Here is a 19,298-nt window from a genome sequence, read left to right as displayed (position 1 = left end):
TCTTAGAAATTGTTCACTGGGGCTATGCTCTGTCTTTCATTCTGTTCCAACCCCCCTCTTCCTCCTGCACCAGATCAACTTTTGGGGGAGCACTCTGCAATCCGAATGCAGGAAGTCATTTTTCTATTGTACAAAGGTACCATTGTGCAAATGCCGGAACCTGAGAACGGGGTAGTAAGAACACTATTTGTGCTACTTCCTTGCTTCGAGTGACCGAGGCCTCTGGCCTATCCTGGAGCTCTGCTCGTTGAGCACCTTTTCAGGAAGGGTGCGTTCATAATGGTCACCTTGCCTTTGGGCCCTTGAGACTGGACGGCCTCCCTGGACTTGGAGGACATGCATTTCTATACACCTGTTCTGCAGTCACATCAATCTTATCCTTTGCTCAGGGTGGACAGCAGCACCTCAGCTTCTCGGATGGTCATAAATGTGATGTCAGTGGTCACTGCCCATCTTTGAAGGAAAGATACACATGCTCACATGAGACCGACTATTAAAGGTGGGCTCTCTGCTGTCATTCTTAAACCACTTAAGGATGACCAACAACATCCCTGAGATAAACTGGAGGAGTACTTTCATTGGGGCTGTTCTTGACGCTTTCGGCATTCCAGGCCTTTCCACTGCCTCAGCAAGTTCAGAACATTTAAGGATATGGTTCTGATGTTTCAGGCTCAGCCCTGGATCTCTGTGAGGACAGTTCTGGGACTGTCATGTCTGTCCTGGTCGTAAAGGCCAGATGGCATATGCAAGCCCTGGCCCAAAAGAGACTGTGCAGGACCTCTAGTGGTATATAGACGTGGCAGCCTGTTATCAACCGACTCCTTGGAGTGATGTCGGTCTACTGACCTGGTGTGATATGAACCTCTTTCCATCAGATCAGTAACCTTACTCGAATGTATTTCCCCCTAAGGAGTATGACTATGTGGAACAGCTGCACATTGGTGTGTGGGAGATAAAATCAATTCAAACGGGCCTGTGACAGAGGGAAAACTGTGCAATGGAATATGGAAAGTGTATGGGTAAGGCAGTGGTAGCCTGGCGTCTTACCTGGTAGCAGATACAGACCAGGTGGGAAACATCTACCATAGAATTGTTTGCACCTGTGTATTCTTTGTTGACTGACTGGGCGGGTACTGTGCCCTCAGCATGCTCAGAATTAATTTAAGCTGTTGTTGGACTGTTTTAATGTGTTTTTTTTTGTTGTTGTTTTTTTTGTTTTTTTTAAAGTTAAAACTAGCAAGGTTCTCATCTTACCTCTTGAAAACCTAATAAACAATAATTGGGAAAGTGTACCACATTGAACTATTATGTGGTTGTGGTGCAATACCCACAGGTTACCCAGAATAGGAGTTGAAAGTACACATATCACTCCAAAGATGCCAAGGCAGCCAACTCCATGGCACAATGGAAGAAATGCAGACTCTATCACTGGGTACTTCTCTAGGTTTATTTGGCACGGCAACAAACTCTTACCTCAGTTCGGCTTCTCTCCACTCCCCAGATTCCTATTGGACTGAAAGCATTGACGATGCACTTAGGTGGTTCGAAGAAGGCTTTCCAGACCCAAGCAGTGGTAACCATTGTATTTCTGTGCGAAACACGGGTGGTATTTGCACGCTTTGGGTGTTAACTCTGTATTCCACACATGGAATGTCAAGTGAATGTGAAATCAGCACTTTGGGCTTTGTGCATGCTTTGGTATTTTGTGGTGGGATGCCACTCCACCAATGCCAACTCCGAAATTTGCACCTGTCTTCTGTTACTAAAAACCAAATGTTGTGGAGGGAAAGGGCTTGTTCTGAAGCATGTGCCATGTGTACTATTAACATATGTTTTTTTTGCTTTCATACACAGCTTATGTTTAATAGATTTGGTTGGTGTTTACATTTATTTCCATAAATGACCTGTAATTTTTATAGGTACAGGGTTGAATTTTGTAATTGTGTGGTTTTTTGTTTTAATTATATATATATATATATATATATATATATATATATATATATATATATATATATATATATATATATATATATATATATTTTCTGAATGCATTAGTGACAGTAGGTTTCCAGGCTTGTGGGTGTCCTGCATAGTAGAGTACTGATTGATAGTTAAACATTTACCCAGCCACATGTGGCAGATCTGACGCTGAAGACTCTTCCAGTGGGCCAGGCTCAGTCAGCGAGTGTAATCGCTGCAGATACACCCTTCATTCCAAGATTGGCTTACAGATGGTCTTCATTTGTGCCAGTTCAAGTTAACTTGTTACTCCCATTTATTTGTTGTTGGTTATGTTGGTATTTGAAGTTTCCAGGATCCTGTGGGGTCATCATTTTAATGTTCGACTTCATTGAGGTGGCGTAAGATGGACAACTAGCGTTGAAAGTAAGTAACTTTTCCTTCTCTGTGTGAACTTGTGCCTGATGTTTGGTGCAAAACAGAATCCTATGAAAAGTGGTTTCTAAGGCCAGCAGATCCATTTTAAAGCAGATTCAGAGTAGTGGCTGTAAATGCTGCTGCACCCCTTTCGTCCTGGGCTTAGGCCCCTCACTTTGTGAACCCTGCAAACCATCTCTGTTTAAACCTTGTGTTCTTAGGCTTCCCTTGGTAAATCCTGCCAGGGCATTTAACTGCTTGTTTTCAGAACACTAGTTGTCAAGACAGTGAAGGGTTACACCTATACACTTTATTTGGACACTATGCAACATGCTTTGACCATGTATTATACCTAAACCCCCCCCCCCCCCCCCCCCCCCCCCCCCAACCCTAAACACATTTCCCAGGTTGTTTTCTCTACATTTCTCCTTAAATGAGTGGGGATATCGCACCGTTTCAAACAAATGTTACCATTTGAAAGCCGGGTGAGCGAGATAGTGCTTTGCGCATCCTGTTCACATGTTTCCTGCTCTCCTTCCTGTTTGCTTCTGTAAAATTAGTGTATCTGCTGAGTGCATGTGTTTTGCTGATGTCTATAGTTCTGGCTTTAGATCCTTATGGCGGAATCTTCTGATTAGAGATTCTTGTTTTGTGTCGGCCTCCTGAATTTGTCCATCTGGAAGCAAAAGCGTGTACCTGCTTGAGCATCATTCACCCCCGGACATGCCTCGCCTTTATGTGTAGGCTGCTTGTAGGAGGCTGGCCTGGCTTATAGTGGGTACCTTGTGGTACTTACACCCTGTGCCAAGTCCAGTTATCCCTTATTAGTAGAATAGAGGTGTTTCTAGCAGCTTAGGCTGATAGAAGGTAGCTATGGCAAAGCAGCTTAGGTTGAACTAGGAGACATGCAAAGCTCCTACTATACCACTCATATCATATGCACAATATCACAAGAAAACACAATACTCAGAGTTACTAAAAATAAAGGTACTTTATTTTCATGACAATATGCCACAAGTATCTGTGAGTACCCTCCGTAAGAAGGTAAGTAATATACACAAGTTATATGTACACAAACCCAAAACAGGTAAGTAAGAGTAAGAAAAGTAATGCAAACAGTGTAGAATTACAATAGGTTTCAATAGGTGAACATAGGTCTAGGGACAACACAAACCATATACTCCAAACGTGGAATGCAAATTACGAATGGACCACAGACCTATGGGAGCTTGTAGAAGGTCGCTGGGACTGTAAAAAAAAAACAGTCAGGGTGTCCAAGATACCCCACCCCAAGACCCTGAAAAGTAGGAGTAAAGTACCCCTACGACCCCAAAAGGACCCAGTCGTGATAGGGGGATTCTGCAAGAACCACAAACACCAGCAAAGCACTGAAGACTGATTCCTGGACCTGAGGATCTGCAAGGCAAGGGGACCAAGACCAAGAGTCGCAATAGTGTCCAGGGGGGGCAGGAGCCCAGGAAACCCCGGATGAAGGTGCAAGGAAGCTGCCTCCGGATGGAAGAAGCTTAGGATACTGCAACAGCGAAGAGAGCTAGGAAACTTCTCCTTTGGATGGAAGATGTCCGGCGTGCTGAAGGTTGCAGAAGTGTTCCCACGCAGAAATACCACAAACAAGCCTTGCTAGCTGCAAGGGTTGCGGTAGAGGTTTTTGGAACAGGAAGGACCAGCATGTGGCCCCTTGGAGGAGACAGAGTGGGCGCTCAGCAACTCAGAGAGCCCCCACAGAAGCAGGCAGCTCCCGCAGAAGTACCCGAACAGGCACTTAGATTTGTGAACTGGAGCTGGCTCAGAGTCACAAAGGAGGGTCCCACGACGCCGGAGGCCAACTCGGAGGGTTGAGCACGGAGTGCTGGGGACCCAGGCTAGGCTGTGCACCAAGGAAATCCTGAAAGAGTGCACAGGAGTCGGAGCAGCTGCAAATCACGCAGTATACAGGTTTACAGTCTAGCATGGGGAGGCAAGGACTTACTCCACCAAACTTGGACTGAAGGATCACTGGACTGTGGGAGTCACTTGGATAGAGTTCCTGTGTTCCAGGGAGCACGCTCGTCCGGATGAGAGGAGACCCAGAGGACCGGTGTTGCAGTCTTCTGGTGCCTGTGTTAGCAGGGGGAAGATTCAGTCGACCCCCAGGAGATTTGTTCTTGGCTTCCAGTGCAGGGTGAAGGCAGGTGACCCCCAGAGCATGCACCACCAGGAAACAGTCGAGAAAGCTGGCAGGATGAGGCACTACAATGTTGCTGGTAGTTGATTTGCTACTTCGTTGCGGTTTTCGCAGGCATCCTGGAGCAGTCAGCGGTCGATCCTTTGGTAGAAGGTGAAGAGGGAAGTGCAGAGGAACTCTGGTGAGCTCTTGCATTCGTTATCTGAAGAATACCCCAGAGGAGAGACCCTAAATAGACATAAAAGGAGGTTTGGCTACCAAGAAAGGTAAGAGCCTATCAGATGGGGTCTCTGACGTCACCTCCTGGCACTGGCCACTCCGAGCAGTCCAGTGTGCCCCCAGCACCTCTGTTTCCAAGAGGGCAGAGGCCTGGGACACACTGGAGGAGCTCTGGGCACCTCCCCTGGGAGGTACTGGTCAGGGGAGTGGTCACTCCCCTTTCCTCTGTCCAGTTTCGCACAAGAGCAGGGCTGGGGGATCCCTGAACCGGTGTAGACTGGCTTATGCAGAGATGGGCACCATCTGTGCCCATCAAAGCATTTCCAGAGGTTGGGGAAGGCTACTCCTCCCCAGCCCTTCACACCTATTTCCAAAGGGAGAGGGTGTAACACCCTCTCTCAGAGGAAATCCTTTGTTCTGCCTTCCTGGGCTGGGGCTGCCCAGACCCCAGGAGGGCAGAATCCTGTCTGAGGGGTTGGCGGCGGCAGCAGCTGCAGTGGAAACCCCGGAAAGGCAGTTTGACAGTACCCGGGTTCTGTGCTAGAGACCAGGGGGATGATGGAATTGTCCCCCCCCCCCCCCAGTACCAGAATTGGGGTGACAATTCCATGATCTTAGACATGTTACATGGCCATATTCAGAGTTACCATTGTGACACTACACATAGGTAGTGACCTATGTGCAGTGCACACGTGTAATGGTGTCCCGCTGGGGGTGCTCACACACTAAGTAACTTGGCACCCAACCTTCACTAAGTGAGGGTTAGACAGATAGGTGACTTATAAGTTACTTATGTGCAGTGAAAAATGGCTGTGAAATAACGTGGACGCTATTTCACTCAGACTGCAGTGGCAGGCCTGTGTAAGAATTTCTGAGCTCCCTATGGGTGGCAAAAGAAATGCTGCAGCCCATAGGGATCTCCTGGAACCCCAGTACCCTGGGTACCTAAGTACCATATACAAGGGAATTATATGGATGTACCAGTGTGCCAATGAGAATTGGTAAAATTAGTCACTAGCCTGCAGTGACAATTTTAGAAAGCAGAGAGAGCATAAACACTGAGGTTCTGGTTAGCAGAGCCTCAGTGATACAGTTAGGCACCACGCAGGGAACACATATAGGCCACAAACATATGAGCACTGGGGTCCTGGCTAGCAGGATCCCAGTGAGACAGTGAAAACACCCTGACATATACTCACAAACAGGCCAAAAGTGGGGGTAACAAGGCTAGAAAGAGGCTACCTTCCTACACTGCTCAATTGATGCATTCTTACCAAGTACCCGTGGGCACCTGGCTGCCCCCTTGTTAATGGCATGTACCACTGCTTAGTTGTCTGACCAAAGGGTCAGCTTCATGTCCCTTGGCTGCTCTTGCCGTACTGTTCATGCCGCAACTATGGAAAACCGTTGTAGGAGTGTAATATTCCTGGTGAGGCCTGTCTAGCCCTCTCTTGAGGCCATCTCTTCGCACACCAACTGTTCTTAAGGATATCCCCAAAACCCAGCCCGCCAGATGTCTGTAGACAGCCCTGTCTGTCAGACACCCATCCCTCTCTCCCGATGAGGCTCCCATTGAATTCTTCTACAAATGTCAGCCACATTTTGAGGTCCTGCTTCACACCGAACCCCAGTCGCAGTCATAAGGTGGTGTTTTTTCTGCAACTCCCTTCTCAAGCATGTTCGCTGGGATAACTCGGGCTGTGAAGTTTAGTTTCCTGATTAGCTCCTGGAGGTCTGAATGTGGCCTCTTTTCCCCACTAGTGCCTTGATGTCTTTTCTCATGCCCTGCACCTTATCCTTTCCCATGCAGGACGAGCCTGCTGTTGAATCCAGCTTGATGCCCAAGACCACTAGCCTTGTCGATGGGCCCGCTGTCTTGGGGACACCTAAGGCAGCTGCTAGATGCCTGGAAGGCTCCCGGTAACTCTTCACACCGATTCCCTGGGCTTCGCTACAAACAGGAAATCATCTAGCTTCCCCTCCTTTGGGTGCCTCTTATGTAGGATCCACTCTAAGAAGGTGCTGAACCAAGTAAGTGTACAATATGGAGCACCGCATGGGTAATGCTTTGTCAAAATGTCCCCCCCCTCAGATTTGAACCCCATTAGATGATAGCTTTCTGGGTATAGCAGGAGCCAGCTGAACGCAGACTCCGTGTCTGCTTTTGCCATCACAGCCCCCTTTTGCGCGTTATCTCTATAGTGTCGTCACCGCAGACGTACCCTCCCTCGCAGTCCTCTGGGTTGGTCCCATCATACATTGAGCAACCTTCCAGGAACACGAAGTGGTGGATTAGCCTGAACTGCCCTGGCTATTTCTTGTGCACAATGCAGAGTTTTTAAATGACAACTGTTCGGGGGCCCAACAATCTGTAAGGGGCCATCCACCATCCCCAGCTCCCTATACTTTTTGATTATCTTTCTGACTCCCTCTGGATGCTCGAAGGCTGAGCCAAAGTTATTTGCCTCTTTGAGAGCAATGGCCCCTTTATATGGAATTCTAAAACCTTGTTAACAACCTTCACTCAGCATCCTCACGTCCTCCTTGCTGTCATACTCATTGGGTAGTTTTTGGAGTCCGTGGGTATTTATGAGGGGACCTAGCCAAATCCACATCCCTCCACCATTTCAATGCTTTGTGTCTTTCTCTTTCTCCCTCTTGTGGCTGGATCCCCCTGCCTTTCTTACAGTCTGTTTCTGGGTGTCCCCCCACCCTCACAAATAGAACACATGTGCCTGAACTTTCATGCTGGCCTCCATGTGCACTCGTGTAGGAAAGTACCCTCTTTCTTGGCATGGTTACCCACTTTTTCTGCCTGATGTCAGTGTCGTTGACTGTGTTCACTGGGATCCTGCTAACCAGGACCCCAGTGTTTATGCTCTCTCTCCCAAAACTCTGTATTTCACCCACAATTGGCACACTGGTGCCCCATTATAAGTCCCTAGTATATAGTACCTAGGTACCCAGGGCATTGGGGCTGTAGGGGATCCCTATGGGCTGTAGCATATATTTTTGCCACCCATAGAGAGCCCATGCAAAGGCGTCTGCAGGATTGTCATTGCAGCCTGTGTGAAAAGGTGCAAGCACCCTTTCACTACCATGTTACACTGCACCAGGTCACTTATAAGTCACCCCTATGGAAGGCCTTCCAGCCCAGAGGGCAGGGTGCAAAGTACCTGTGTGTGAGGGCACCCCTCACTAGCAGAGGTGCCCCCACAAACTCCAGGCCCATTTTCCCCAGACTTCGTGAGTGCGGGAATGCCATTTTACGCATGTACTGGACATAGGTCAATGGTCATGTGCAGCTACATAATGGTAACTCCGAACATAGGCATGTTTGGTATCAAACATGTTGGAATAATACCCCAAGGCTTTTGCAAGCATTGGCTGTATGATTCCATGCACTCTGGGGGCTTCTTCAGAAGACCCTGGTATTGCCATTCCAGCCTTCTGGGATTTTCCATGCAGCCCCACCTCCCAGACAGGTTTCTGCCCTCCTGTTGCTTGAAAAGCTCAAGCTCTGGAGGGCATAACAAAGGATTTCATTTGGGAGAAAGGTGTTATACTCTCTCTTTGGAAATAGGTTTTACAGGTTTTGGAGGGGTAGCCTTCACAAGCCTCTGAAAATGCTTTGAAGGGCACATTTGGTGCCCTCCTTGCATAAACCAGTCGACACCCGTTCAGGGACCCCCAGTCCCTGTTCTGGTGGAAAACTGGACAAAGGTAATGGGAGCAAACACTCGCCTGTCCATCACCACCCCAGGGGTGGTGCTCAGAGCTCCTGCAGACGGTTTCTGGGTTTTGCCATCTTGGATTCAAGGTTGGCAGGGAACTATGGGAGCACCTGAGTGGCCAGTGCAAGCAGGTGACATCAGAGCCCCATCCTGATGGGGAGTCACCCAGCTAGGTGACCAATCCCCCTTTCAGGGCTATTTAGGGTCTCTCTCTTGGGTGGTTCCTCAGATTTGGATTGCAAGACTCCAGCAGGAATCCTCTGCAACCTCCACTTCGACTTCTGACCAAAGAAACTGCATCTGGACGCTCCAGTGCCCGACAAACTGCAACAAAGAAGCAAGACTCTGCCTGCAACATTGTATCCACGGCTCATGACGTCAACTGCAACATTTCCCCGGCCGTGCATCCTCTGAGGACAGCCCGCTTTCAGCCTGCATCAGAAGGGATCTGCCTTTGGGGGAAGGAGCCACTCCCATGATTCTGCAGGCACCATCTGCATTGATGACCGGCTGCGTGAATCCCCACTCCTGCCGAGCTACATGGATCCTGCATCATGGGTGGTGGACTGAAGTGGTCCCGTTGGTCCTCTCTTCCAGCTGTCTAACTTGGGTGGAGGAGAGCCCTTGCCTCCCACGCATGACAGTACCCCCGTGCACCGCGTCCTTTGTAGCTGCCAAGACTCGTTGGCAACCTTTCCCTAAGATCTTCAGGCATCTTGGAACTCCAGCCCCTAGCACTCCATCCTGCGACTCTCAGCTCCCTGAGGGGTTCTCCGGCGGTGTGGGAGCCTTTCTCGTAGTGCTGCGTTGGACTCTTCTGCGACTCTCCTGCCCTCGTACTATGGGACTCCTGTGGGTGCTGCCTGTGCTTCTGTGGGTCCTCTGTATTGGAGAAGTCCTCCTGTGGCTCCCCTTCCTGAGTAGAGTCCACCTGGTTCTTCCTGGTCCCCCAGCAGCTCCACTTTCCATTAACTACAAGTTTTGCGTGTGCCAAGGCTTGTTGGCAGAACCAGAAGACGCAAACCAGACTGCAATCCTCCTTCCGGCGTGGGACATCACCTGCATCCTCCAGGAATCTGACTTTGTCTTCTTGGGTGCAGTGCTGACCCTTCTTCTTCACCTGTGGTTCACTTCTTGTCCCTTCATCCTAGTGGGTATGGGCTCCTGCCCTACCTGGACTCTGCTGTGCTTCTTGGACTTGGTCCCCTTTTTTCACAGGTTCTCTTATCCAGGAATCCATTGTTGGTGTCTTGCAGTCTTTTCTGGGCTTTGCATAATTCTTCTTTACTTTTGTGTTCTCAGGGAAACTTACTGTGATTTACTTCCGTTTTCCTGGTCACTGGGGTGGGTTGTGGTACTTACCTTTGGGCTTTCCTAGTACTCTGAACTCGCCTCTACACACCACACTTACCTAGGTGGGGGACCGACTTTCCCATTCAATATTTTTAGTATATGGTTTGTTCTCCCACAGGCCTGTTTCTCTGCGTTGTGATTGTTTACTAATTGCACTGTTTTCTAACTGTTTTATGCCTATTTCTGCATAGTAGTGTATATAATTTGTGTATTACTTACCTCCTAAGGGAGTATAGCCTCTATTATGGTGGCACAGATACCATAAAGTAACTTTACTTTCGTAACACTGAGTGTTTTCTTTCATGTGTGTAAGTGTGACTACAGTGATATTGCATAAGCTTTGCATGTCTCCTGTATAAGCCTTGGCTGCTCATCCACAGCTACCCCTAGACAGCCTGGCTCCTAGACACTGACTACACTAATAAGGGATATTTGGACCTGGTATAAGGTGTAAGTAACATAGGTACCCACCACACACCAGGCCAGCCTCCTACAACTCGTCCTTGTCATATTTAGAACATAATGACAATGCGCGTTTCCTAGTCTGTATTCCCTACCAGTGTATGTAATTTTTTTTCCTGTAGAAGGGCTTCTGTTTTTTCTGTTTCTCTTTGGGATAACCACTAGGAAAGGGCTGCTTGCCTTCCCCGAACAGCTCCTGGCCTCCCTGGCTATCTTCATTTTATGCATATAACCAGACACGGACCCCTTATCCCATTCTATATCTAGATGAGCCTGCATCTGTAGCCTGAACCATTTATCATAATCCAGCCATGCATCACCTGCAAACTGCCTCCGTGCCTTGTATATCTTTGACCCATATAAGCTTAAATCTTTTGTGCAGTTAGGGTGCTTCTTCACTATTATGTACACAATAATCCTTAATGCGTCTAGCCAGTTGTCAGAATTCCACTCCTTCCTTACCCTGTTCCCTCCCCTTTTATCCTCCTCCTGCTCATCACATATGGTAAGGCCTAAGCCTTCCACTTGTATCTCCAATTGTGAAAATAGTGGTATTAGGCTGGCCAAGCCAGTGCCTCTGGTAACCATGTAAGGCTGCCCTAGTGTGCCTCTTCTATAGGCTTCTGGTGGTAGCCCCACCATGACTGGGTTATCTGGCCTCTGCCACCCCAAACCCCCCCCCCCCCGGTGCCGCAACCCCTAACTGTGTGGGCAGTGATATCACATTGGCTGCTGCCTGCCTCTCTAACCCCTTCTCTGCAGGTGAAGCCTCCCCACACCCCAACCCTTTTATCTGCGGGTGGACTTTCCCCAGTGGTGCCTCCCCCTTCTTGCGTCTGCCGGGGAGGTGTTGGTGCACTAGTGCCTTGAGTCCTGGTGGTAAGGAGCAGCCTCCTAGGGGCTGCTGCCCGTCTGCCATGTCTACACTATCCACTCCCACCCACCTTTGTTCGAAGGGGCAAAGGCACAAATTGTTTCAGACATTCTGGCACAATCGCGCTGATGTGCTCCCCATTAGTCGCCTTGGCCCGCTTGGTGGGTGCTAATGTGCTGGCTGCCGCCACCGGCTCCCTTGTGTCCTTCTTTTCCCCTTTCTTGCTGCCTCTTTTCACATTACATTGCCAATTTCTGGGTTAGTCCCTCTTATCTGGGTCTTCCCTGAGCATCTCAATGTTCTCATCTTCACTGGGCATGTAATGCGAAGGCTTCCCCCGCTCCTTCATCTTTCAGCTGTCTTAGGAGCCACTTTTTGCCATGTGTGGTCACCGCCTCCCTTGCTGCTTTCACTATCTCATCCAAGTCACATTGCTGATTGCTGCTGCCCTATTCCTCCATGTTCCTCCATGTTGATGCTTTGGTTCACCTTGGCTTTCTTGTTTTCTTGCGCAGCCTGATCGGTTCACCCTTGCAGGCTGTCCCCCCCAGCTGACCCTGGCCAGTTTGTCTTATAGCCAGGTCGCATCAACCTTGCTAGCTGTCCCTGACTGCTCCTGGCATGCTTGCCTTACAGCCGGAGGGTGTTTCCCTCGCATGCTGCCCCTGACTGCTCTTCAGGCTGTATGTTACCTGGGCTGCTGTGTACTGCAACCGGATTGTGTCACCCTTGCAGTTTGTCCATGATTGCTCTCCAACTGCCTCCTTTGCCGCCTGGTCTGTTGTCCCTGTGGCTGCCCCTTGTTTGTTTGAGTATTCCTTCTTTATTTCTTGCTAATGTGGTGTTGTAATCCTTCGTTTGCCTGCACTTGTGCCTGTAAGTTGGCCTCCAAAAACTGGACTTGCACTTGACCTTTATGTCCTTAGTTACTTGTTTTCTGGCCCCGGTGCTCCTGGCGGGTCCTGCAACTGATAATGTCGGCGCTCAGGCTGCCGGGTTTACCACTATCCTAGATTTACCTGTAAATCACAAATGCCTTTTTGAGTCGATTACTCTCCTCCTTGCCTTCAGGAGTGTTGCTCGGGCTTATCTTAAGGCGCTTGTAGTTTTAAAGAAAATTGCTTTGTGGGGGTTCCTTCCTCTGCTCTCCTGACCTTTAGCGTCCGAATAATCTCCTCAGTCCCTGGTAACCTGTGTAGTTGCAGTGGGGTTCCTATCCCTGCTTGCTTGCCACAAAGATGCACTTCCTAGATGTTGCACCGCCCTGGAGCCTTGAACGGGGTCTGCAACTTTAACTTTGCATCTTCAGTGCCCTGCCTTATCTGCCCTCCAATGCTTAAGAGGCAGGGCTTGCTGCACAAAGACTTGCAACAGGCCCTACTCGCTGGAGGCTGGCGTTAGGGTTGTTGGTGGTCGCTTCTCCTCCCATGCTGTGTGTTGGTGCCTCTGCAGTTTGACACTTGATGGCTTCTTGGTGCACTGGACTTCAGGCCACCAACTTGCACCTTCTGCTTGATAACTGTAGGAAAGTGGAATATTATGTGGTGTGGGGTTTAGTCCTCACTGTAGGAAAGTACCATCTTCCCTGGCATGTTACCCCCATTTTTACTTGTGTGTCAGTTTGTTTTGCCTGTCTCACTGGGATCCTGCTACCCAGGACCCCAGTGCTCATAAGTTGTGGCCTGAATGTGTCACTGAGGCTCTGCTAACCAGAACCTCAGTGCTTATGCTCCCTCTCTCGTTTTAAAATTGTCACTGCAGGCTAGTGACCATTTTTACCAATTCTGATTGGCACACTAGAACACCCTTATAATTCCCTAGTATATGGTACCTAGGCACCCAGGGTATGGGGGTTCCAGGAGATCCCTATGGGGTGTAGCATTTCTTTTGCCACCCACAGGGAGCTCAGACCATTCTTACACAGGACGGCCACTGCAGCCTGATTGAAATAACGTCCACGTCATTTCACAGCCATTTTACACTGCACTTATGTAACTTATAAGTCACCTATATGTCTAACGCTCACTTAGTGAAGGTTAGGTGCAAAGTTACTAAGTGTGAGGGCACCCTGGCACTAGCCAAGGTGCCCCCACATAGTTCAGGGCAATTTCCCCAAAATTTGTGAGTGCGGGGACACCATTACACATGTGCACTACATATAGGTCAATACCTATATGTAGCTTCACAATGGTAACTCCGATTATGGCCATGTAACATGTCTAAGATCATGAAATTGTCCCCCCCATGCCAAATCTGGTATTGGGGTGCCAATCCCATGCATCTCCGGGGCTCCAGCATGGACCTCGGGTACTGCCAAACTAGCTCTCTGGGGTTTTCACTGCAGCTACCGCTGCTGCAAACCCACTGTAGGAGGCTGGCCTGGCTTATAGTGGGTACCTTGAGGCACTTACACCCTGTGCCAGTTCCAGTTATCCCTTATTAGTGGAATAGAGGTGTTTCTAGCAGCTTAGGCTGATGGAAGGTAGTTATGGCAAAGCAGCTAAGGCTGAACTAGGCGACATGTAAAGCTCCTACAATACCACTGGTGTCATATGCACAATATCATAAGAAAACACAATACACAGAAGTACTAAAAATAAAGGTACTTTATTTTTATGACAATATGCCACAAGTATCTCAGTGAGTACCATCAGTAAGAAGGTAAGTAATATACACAAGTTATATGTACACAAACGCAAAACAGGTAAGTAAGAGTAAGAACAGTAATGCAAACAGTGTAAAATTACAATAGGATGCAATGGGTGAACATAGGTCCAGGGGCAACACAAACCATATACTCCAAAAGTGGAATGCGAATGACGAATGGACCCCAGACCTATGGGAGCTTGTAGAGGGTCACTGGGACTGTAAGAAAACAGTCAGGGTGTCCAAGATACCCCACCCAAAGACCCTGAAAAGTAGGAGTAAAGTACACCTACTAGCCCAAAAGGACACAATAGTCATGATCAGGGGATTCTGCAAGAACCACAAACACCATCAAAGCACTGAAGACGGATTCCTGGACCTGAGGACCTGCAAGGCAAGGTGACCAAGTCCAAAAGTCGCAATAGTATCATATAGCACAATATCACAAGAAAACACAATACTCAGAGTTACTAAAAATAAAGGTACTTTATTTTTATGACAATATGCCAAAAGTATCTGTGAGTACCCTCAGTAAGAAGGTAAGTAATATACACAAGTTATACGTACACAAACCCAAAACAGGTAAGTAAGAGTAAGAAAAGTAAAGCAAACAGTGTAGAATTACAATAGGTTTCAATATGTGAACATAGGACTAGGGGCAACACAAACCATATACTCCAAAAGTGGAATGCGAATTACGAATGGACCACAGACCTATGGGAGCTTGTAGAAGGTCGCTGGGACTGTAAAAAAACAGTCAGGGTGTCCAAGAAACACCACCCCAAGACCCTGAAAAGTAGGAGTAAAGTACCCCTACGACCCCAAAAGGACACAATAGTCGTGATCGGGGGATTCTGCAAGAACCACAAACACCAGCAAAGCACTGAAGACTGATTCCTGGACCTGAGGATCTGCAAGGCAAGGGGACCAAGTCCAAGAGTCGCGATAGTGTCTGGGGGGGCAGGAGCCCAGGAAACCCCGGATGAAGGTGCAAGGAAGCTGCCTCCGGATGGAAGAAGCTTAGGATTCTGCAACAACGAAGAGAGCTAGGAACTTCTCCTTTGGATGGAAGATGTCCCACGGCGTGCTGGAGGTTGCAGAAGTGTTCCCAAGCAGAAATACCACAAACAAGCCTTGCTAGCTGCAAGGGTCACAGTAGAGGTTTTTGGGTGCCCCTGGGGACCAGGAAAGAGCAGGATGTCGCCCCTTGGAGGAGGAGACGGAGGGGTCGCTCAGCAACTCAGAGAGCCCCACAGAAGCAGGCAGCACCCATAGTAGTACCCGAACAGGCACTTAGAAGATTTGTGAACCGGAGCTGGCTCAGAGTCACAAAGGAGGGCCCCACGACGCTGGAGGCCAACTCAGAGGGTTGAGCACTGCAGGATGGAGTGCTGGCGATCCAGGTTAGGCTATACATGAAGGAAATCCTGGAAGAGTGCACAGGAGTCGGAGCAGCTGCAAATCACGCAGTACACAGGTTTGCAGTCTAGCGTGGAATTACCTCCACCAAACTTGGACTGAAGGGTCACTGGACTGTGGGAGTCACTTGGACAGAGTTGCTGGATTCAAGGGACCTCGCTCGTCGTGCTGAGAGGAGACCCAAGGGACCGGTAATGCAGCTTTTTGGTGCCTGCGGTTGCAGGGGGAAGATTCCGTCGACCCACGGGAGATTTCTTCAGAGCTTCTAGCGCAGAGAGGAGGCAGACTACCCCCACAGCATGCACCACCAGGAAAACAGTCGAGGGCGGCAGGATCAGCATTACAGAGTTGCAGTAGTCGTCTTTGCTACTTTGTTGCAGTGTTGCAGGCTTCCAGCGCGGTCAGCAGTCGATTCCTTTGGCAGAAGGTGAAGAGAGAAATGCAGAGGAATTCTGATGAGCTCTTGCATTCGTTATCTAAAGTTTCCCCAGAGACAGAGACCCTAAATAGCCAGAAAAGAGGGTTTGGCTACCTAGGAGAGAGGATAGGCTAGCAACACCTGAAGGAGCCTATCAGAAGGAGTCTCTGACGTCACCTACTGGCACTGGCCACTCAGAGCAGTCCAGTGTGCCAGCAGCACCTCTGTTTCCAAGATGGCAGAGGTCTGGAGCACACTGGAGGAGCTCTGGGCACCTCCCAGGGGAGGTGCAGGTCAGGGGAGTGGTCACTCCCCTTTCCTTTGTCCAGTTTCACGCCAGAGCAGGGCTGGGGGATCCCTGAACCGGTGTAGACTGGCTTATGCAGAAATGGGCACCATCTGTACCCATGAAAGCATTTCCAGAGGCTGGGGGAGGCTACTCCTCCCAAGCCCGAAAGCCTTTTTCCAAAGGGAGAGGGTGTAACACCCTCTCTGAGGAAGTCCTTTGTTCTGCCTTCCTGGGCCAAGCCTGGCTGGACCCCAGGAGGGCAGAAACCTGTCTGAGGGGTTGGCAGCAGCTGCAGTGAAACTCCGGGAAAGGCATCTTTTCTTTTATGGAAAAGACACTATAGAGACGTATAAGCATCGTGCTTACATGCCTGCACCTTAAATGTAATGCAACCCGCTCCCTGCTTTGCTACGGAATTGAGTTCCTCTCTGACTGACATTCTTAGACTGGTTGGTGTGGCCTCGGATCTAACACTTCCTTCAGTGAAATTAACTTCTGATCCTCCTGAATGACGCTCTCTATCTAGGCCAAACAGGGGTTTAGGCAGTGTTTTCTTACAGTGAAGGCCTACATGACGTTTTGTTGGGGGCTTGGGCTAAGATGCAGAGGCTCCTGTTGATCGGGACATCAATCTTCTCCTGGTGATCCAGCTTATTTCCTTAGATATCCTACTCATGGTAGCTTGGTGGTTCAGGCTGCTTTGGCCTCCCATGATATTGAGTATCTCCCACATGTCTCACGTGACAGACATTCCAGGAGTCTGAACGTTTGTGGCAGGCATATTTTTTTCCTCCACAAGTTCTGCCTTACACTCTATTAATACGTCTTGCATTCTTGGTAGTTTCTCACATTCATTATGGGACTCATTGGCAAGCATCTTGCCTACCCTTTCGGATGATGTCCGGAGCACTCTTGCCAGTATGATTCAAGATGGCCAGGGATGGGGGAGGGGGATGTTCCTGCTTTCTTCCGGCATTATTTTTCCTTAAATTGTCCAGGATAGGTTATTGGGGTGCAAGTTACCCTGGGACCTAGTGGAGGTTTTCAGGCCTGATGCTTCAAGGCTACTTTCATTATTGTTATTCTTTATTACCTGGCGTGAAAGTGGTGACTTAGAACTCTGTTTGTCAATGACTACTTTTTAGCTGTCTTATCTCTTTTTGATTCTTAACAATACTTATACAAAGGTGATATAATTTTTTTTACTCTGAAGAGCTTGACCTCGAGTTGATACCTCCACGGTAGAATCTTACTTTAAGTGGAGTATTTGTTTTGTATGCCTGGTGAGCATTTAAATATATATTTGTACTGTTGGGATTCCTTAGCTTGTGAGCTATTACACCTTCATTAGGAGGTATAGAGTTACTTCCTCTGCAGAAAGTTATTTTTCAAGCTTTCGAGTTCATAAAATTACAAAATTTTGTATCTTACAGGAAACCTCTGATATTAACAGCGCCTTGGGAGTATCCGTATATTTAATTTCTGTTCAGAGCTATTTAAAATAGTTCTCTTACTAATCATTGTAGGAAAGTACCATGTTGCCTGGCATGTTACCCCCATATTTCACTGTATATATGTTGTTTTAGTGTGTGTGTGTCACTGGGACCCTGCCAGGCAGGGCCCCAGTGCTCATAAGTATGTGTCCTGTATGTGTTCCCTGTGTGATGCCTAACTGTCTCACTGAGGCTCTGCTAACCAGAACCTCAGTGGTTATGCTCTCTCTGCTTTCCAAATTTGTCACTAACAGGCTAGTGACCAATTTCACCAATTCACATTGGCATACTGGTACACCCATATAATTCCCTAGTATATGGTACCGAGGTACCCAGGGTATTGGGGTTCCAGGAGATCCCTATGGGCTGCAGCATTTCTTTTGCCACCCATAGGGAGCTCTGACAATTCTTACACAGGCCTGCCAGGGCAGCCTGAGTAAAATAACGTCCACGCTATTTCACAGCCATTTACCACTGCACTTAAGTAACTTATAAGTCACCTATATGTCTAACCTTCACCTGATGAACGTTGGGTGCAAAGTTACTTAGTGTGTGGGCACCCTGGCACTAGCCAAGGTGCCCCCACATTGTTCAGGGCAAATTCCCCGGACTTTGTGAGTGCGGGGACACCATTACACGCACACACCCAAAGACAATTCCAGGCCAATAGGTTTTTGTATAGAAAAATATATGTTCGATGGCATCTGTCGCTGTAGATACACATGTTTTGCATAGCTCGCCATCTGGTGTTGGGTCGGAGTGTTACAAGTTGTTTTTCTTCGAAGAAGTCTTTCGAGTCACGGGACCGAGTGACTCCTCCTTTTGTCTCCATTGCGCATGGGCGTCGACTCCATCTTCGATTGTTTTTTTTCCGCCATCGGGTTCGGACGTGTTCCTGTCGCTCCGAGTTTCGGAACGGAAAGATAGCTAAATTTCGGAAGATTTTCGTCGGTATTGTTGCGTTCAGGATCGGCGTAGTTAGATTCAACACCGCATCGAAGATCGAAGAGCTCCGGTGCCCTTCGGGGTAGTTTTCGATCCCCCGTTGGGGCCTGGTCGGCCCGACCGCGTGTAGAACAACGCCGATGGAACGGACCCCGTTCCGTTTCTGTCCCAAATGCCACAACAAATACCCCTATACAGACCAACACTTGGTCTGTAACCTGTGCCTGTCACCTGAGCACAGTGAAGAGACTTGCGAGGCCTGTCGTGCGTTCCGGTCCCGAAAAACACTCCGAGACCGTCGAGCCAGAAGACTTCAGATGGCGTCCACGCCGACAGCCCACCGAGAGTTCGAGGAACAAGAGGAAGAAGAAACCTTTTCGATCCACGAATCGGACTCCGAGGAATTCGACGATCAAAGAACCGTGAGTAAGACGTCGAAAACCACTCATAAGAAAAGTGACAAGGCCCAGGGGACGCCACTGCCACCAGGCCATGGCTCGACCCATAAATTCGGTGACCGACCGTCGGCACCGAAAAAGGCCCAAACGGTGCCGAGGCCGTCCGACTCCGGTCGAGACACCGGCACGCAGCCTTCTCGGGATCGAGAAAGTGCTGGAGACAAACATCGACACCGAGATAGCGGTGTAGACACGGCTCGACGCCGAAACAGCGGCACCGACGAAGATCGACGCCGAGAGGTTTCGACTCCGAAAAAGAAAAAAGTCACCTCGGAGCCGAAAAAAGATGCAGACAGAGTTTCGGTGCCAAAACAACCCGCAACCGACCCAGTTTCAGGCTCTTATACAGAGGAGCAATCACTGACCTCCCAAATGCGAAAGCATAGGTTTGAGGAAGAGCTGCAATCCACCGATGTAGACCATACGC

At 48.9% G+C, this 19,298-nt stretch overlaps 1 protein-coding gene across 1 annotated transcript in view; it reads left to right on the top strand.

Moving 5' to 3' along the window:
- The window catches only part of LOC138289887 (PC-esterase domain-containing protein 1A-like), a 181,660-nt gene that overhangs the window by 95,519 nt on the left and 66,843 nt on the right, over nucleotides 1–19,298 (top strand). The window contains exon 7 of the mRNA XM_069230207.1: nucleotides 1,502–1,573. Coding sequence (XP_069086308.1) covers nucleotides 1,502–1,573 — 72 coding nt within the window. The remainder of the gene's footprint in view (nucleotides 1–1,501; nucleotides 1,574–19,298) is intronic.

Source organism: Pleurodeles waltl, chromosome 1_1 (assembly GCF_031143425.1).
Source record: "Pleurodeles waltl isolate 20211129_DDA chromosome 1_1, aPleWal1.hap1.20221129, whole genome shotgun sequence".
Taxonomy (NCBI): Eukaryota; Metazoa; Chordata; class Amphibia; order Caudata; family Salamandridae; genus Pleurodeles; species Pleurodeles waltl.
The sequence above is the reverse complement of the archived record's forward strand: the minus strand, read 5'-3'. Positions and strand labels throughout refer to the sequence as shown.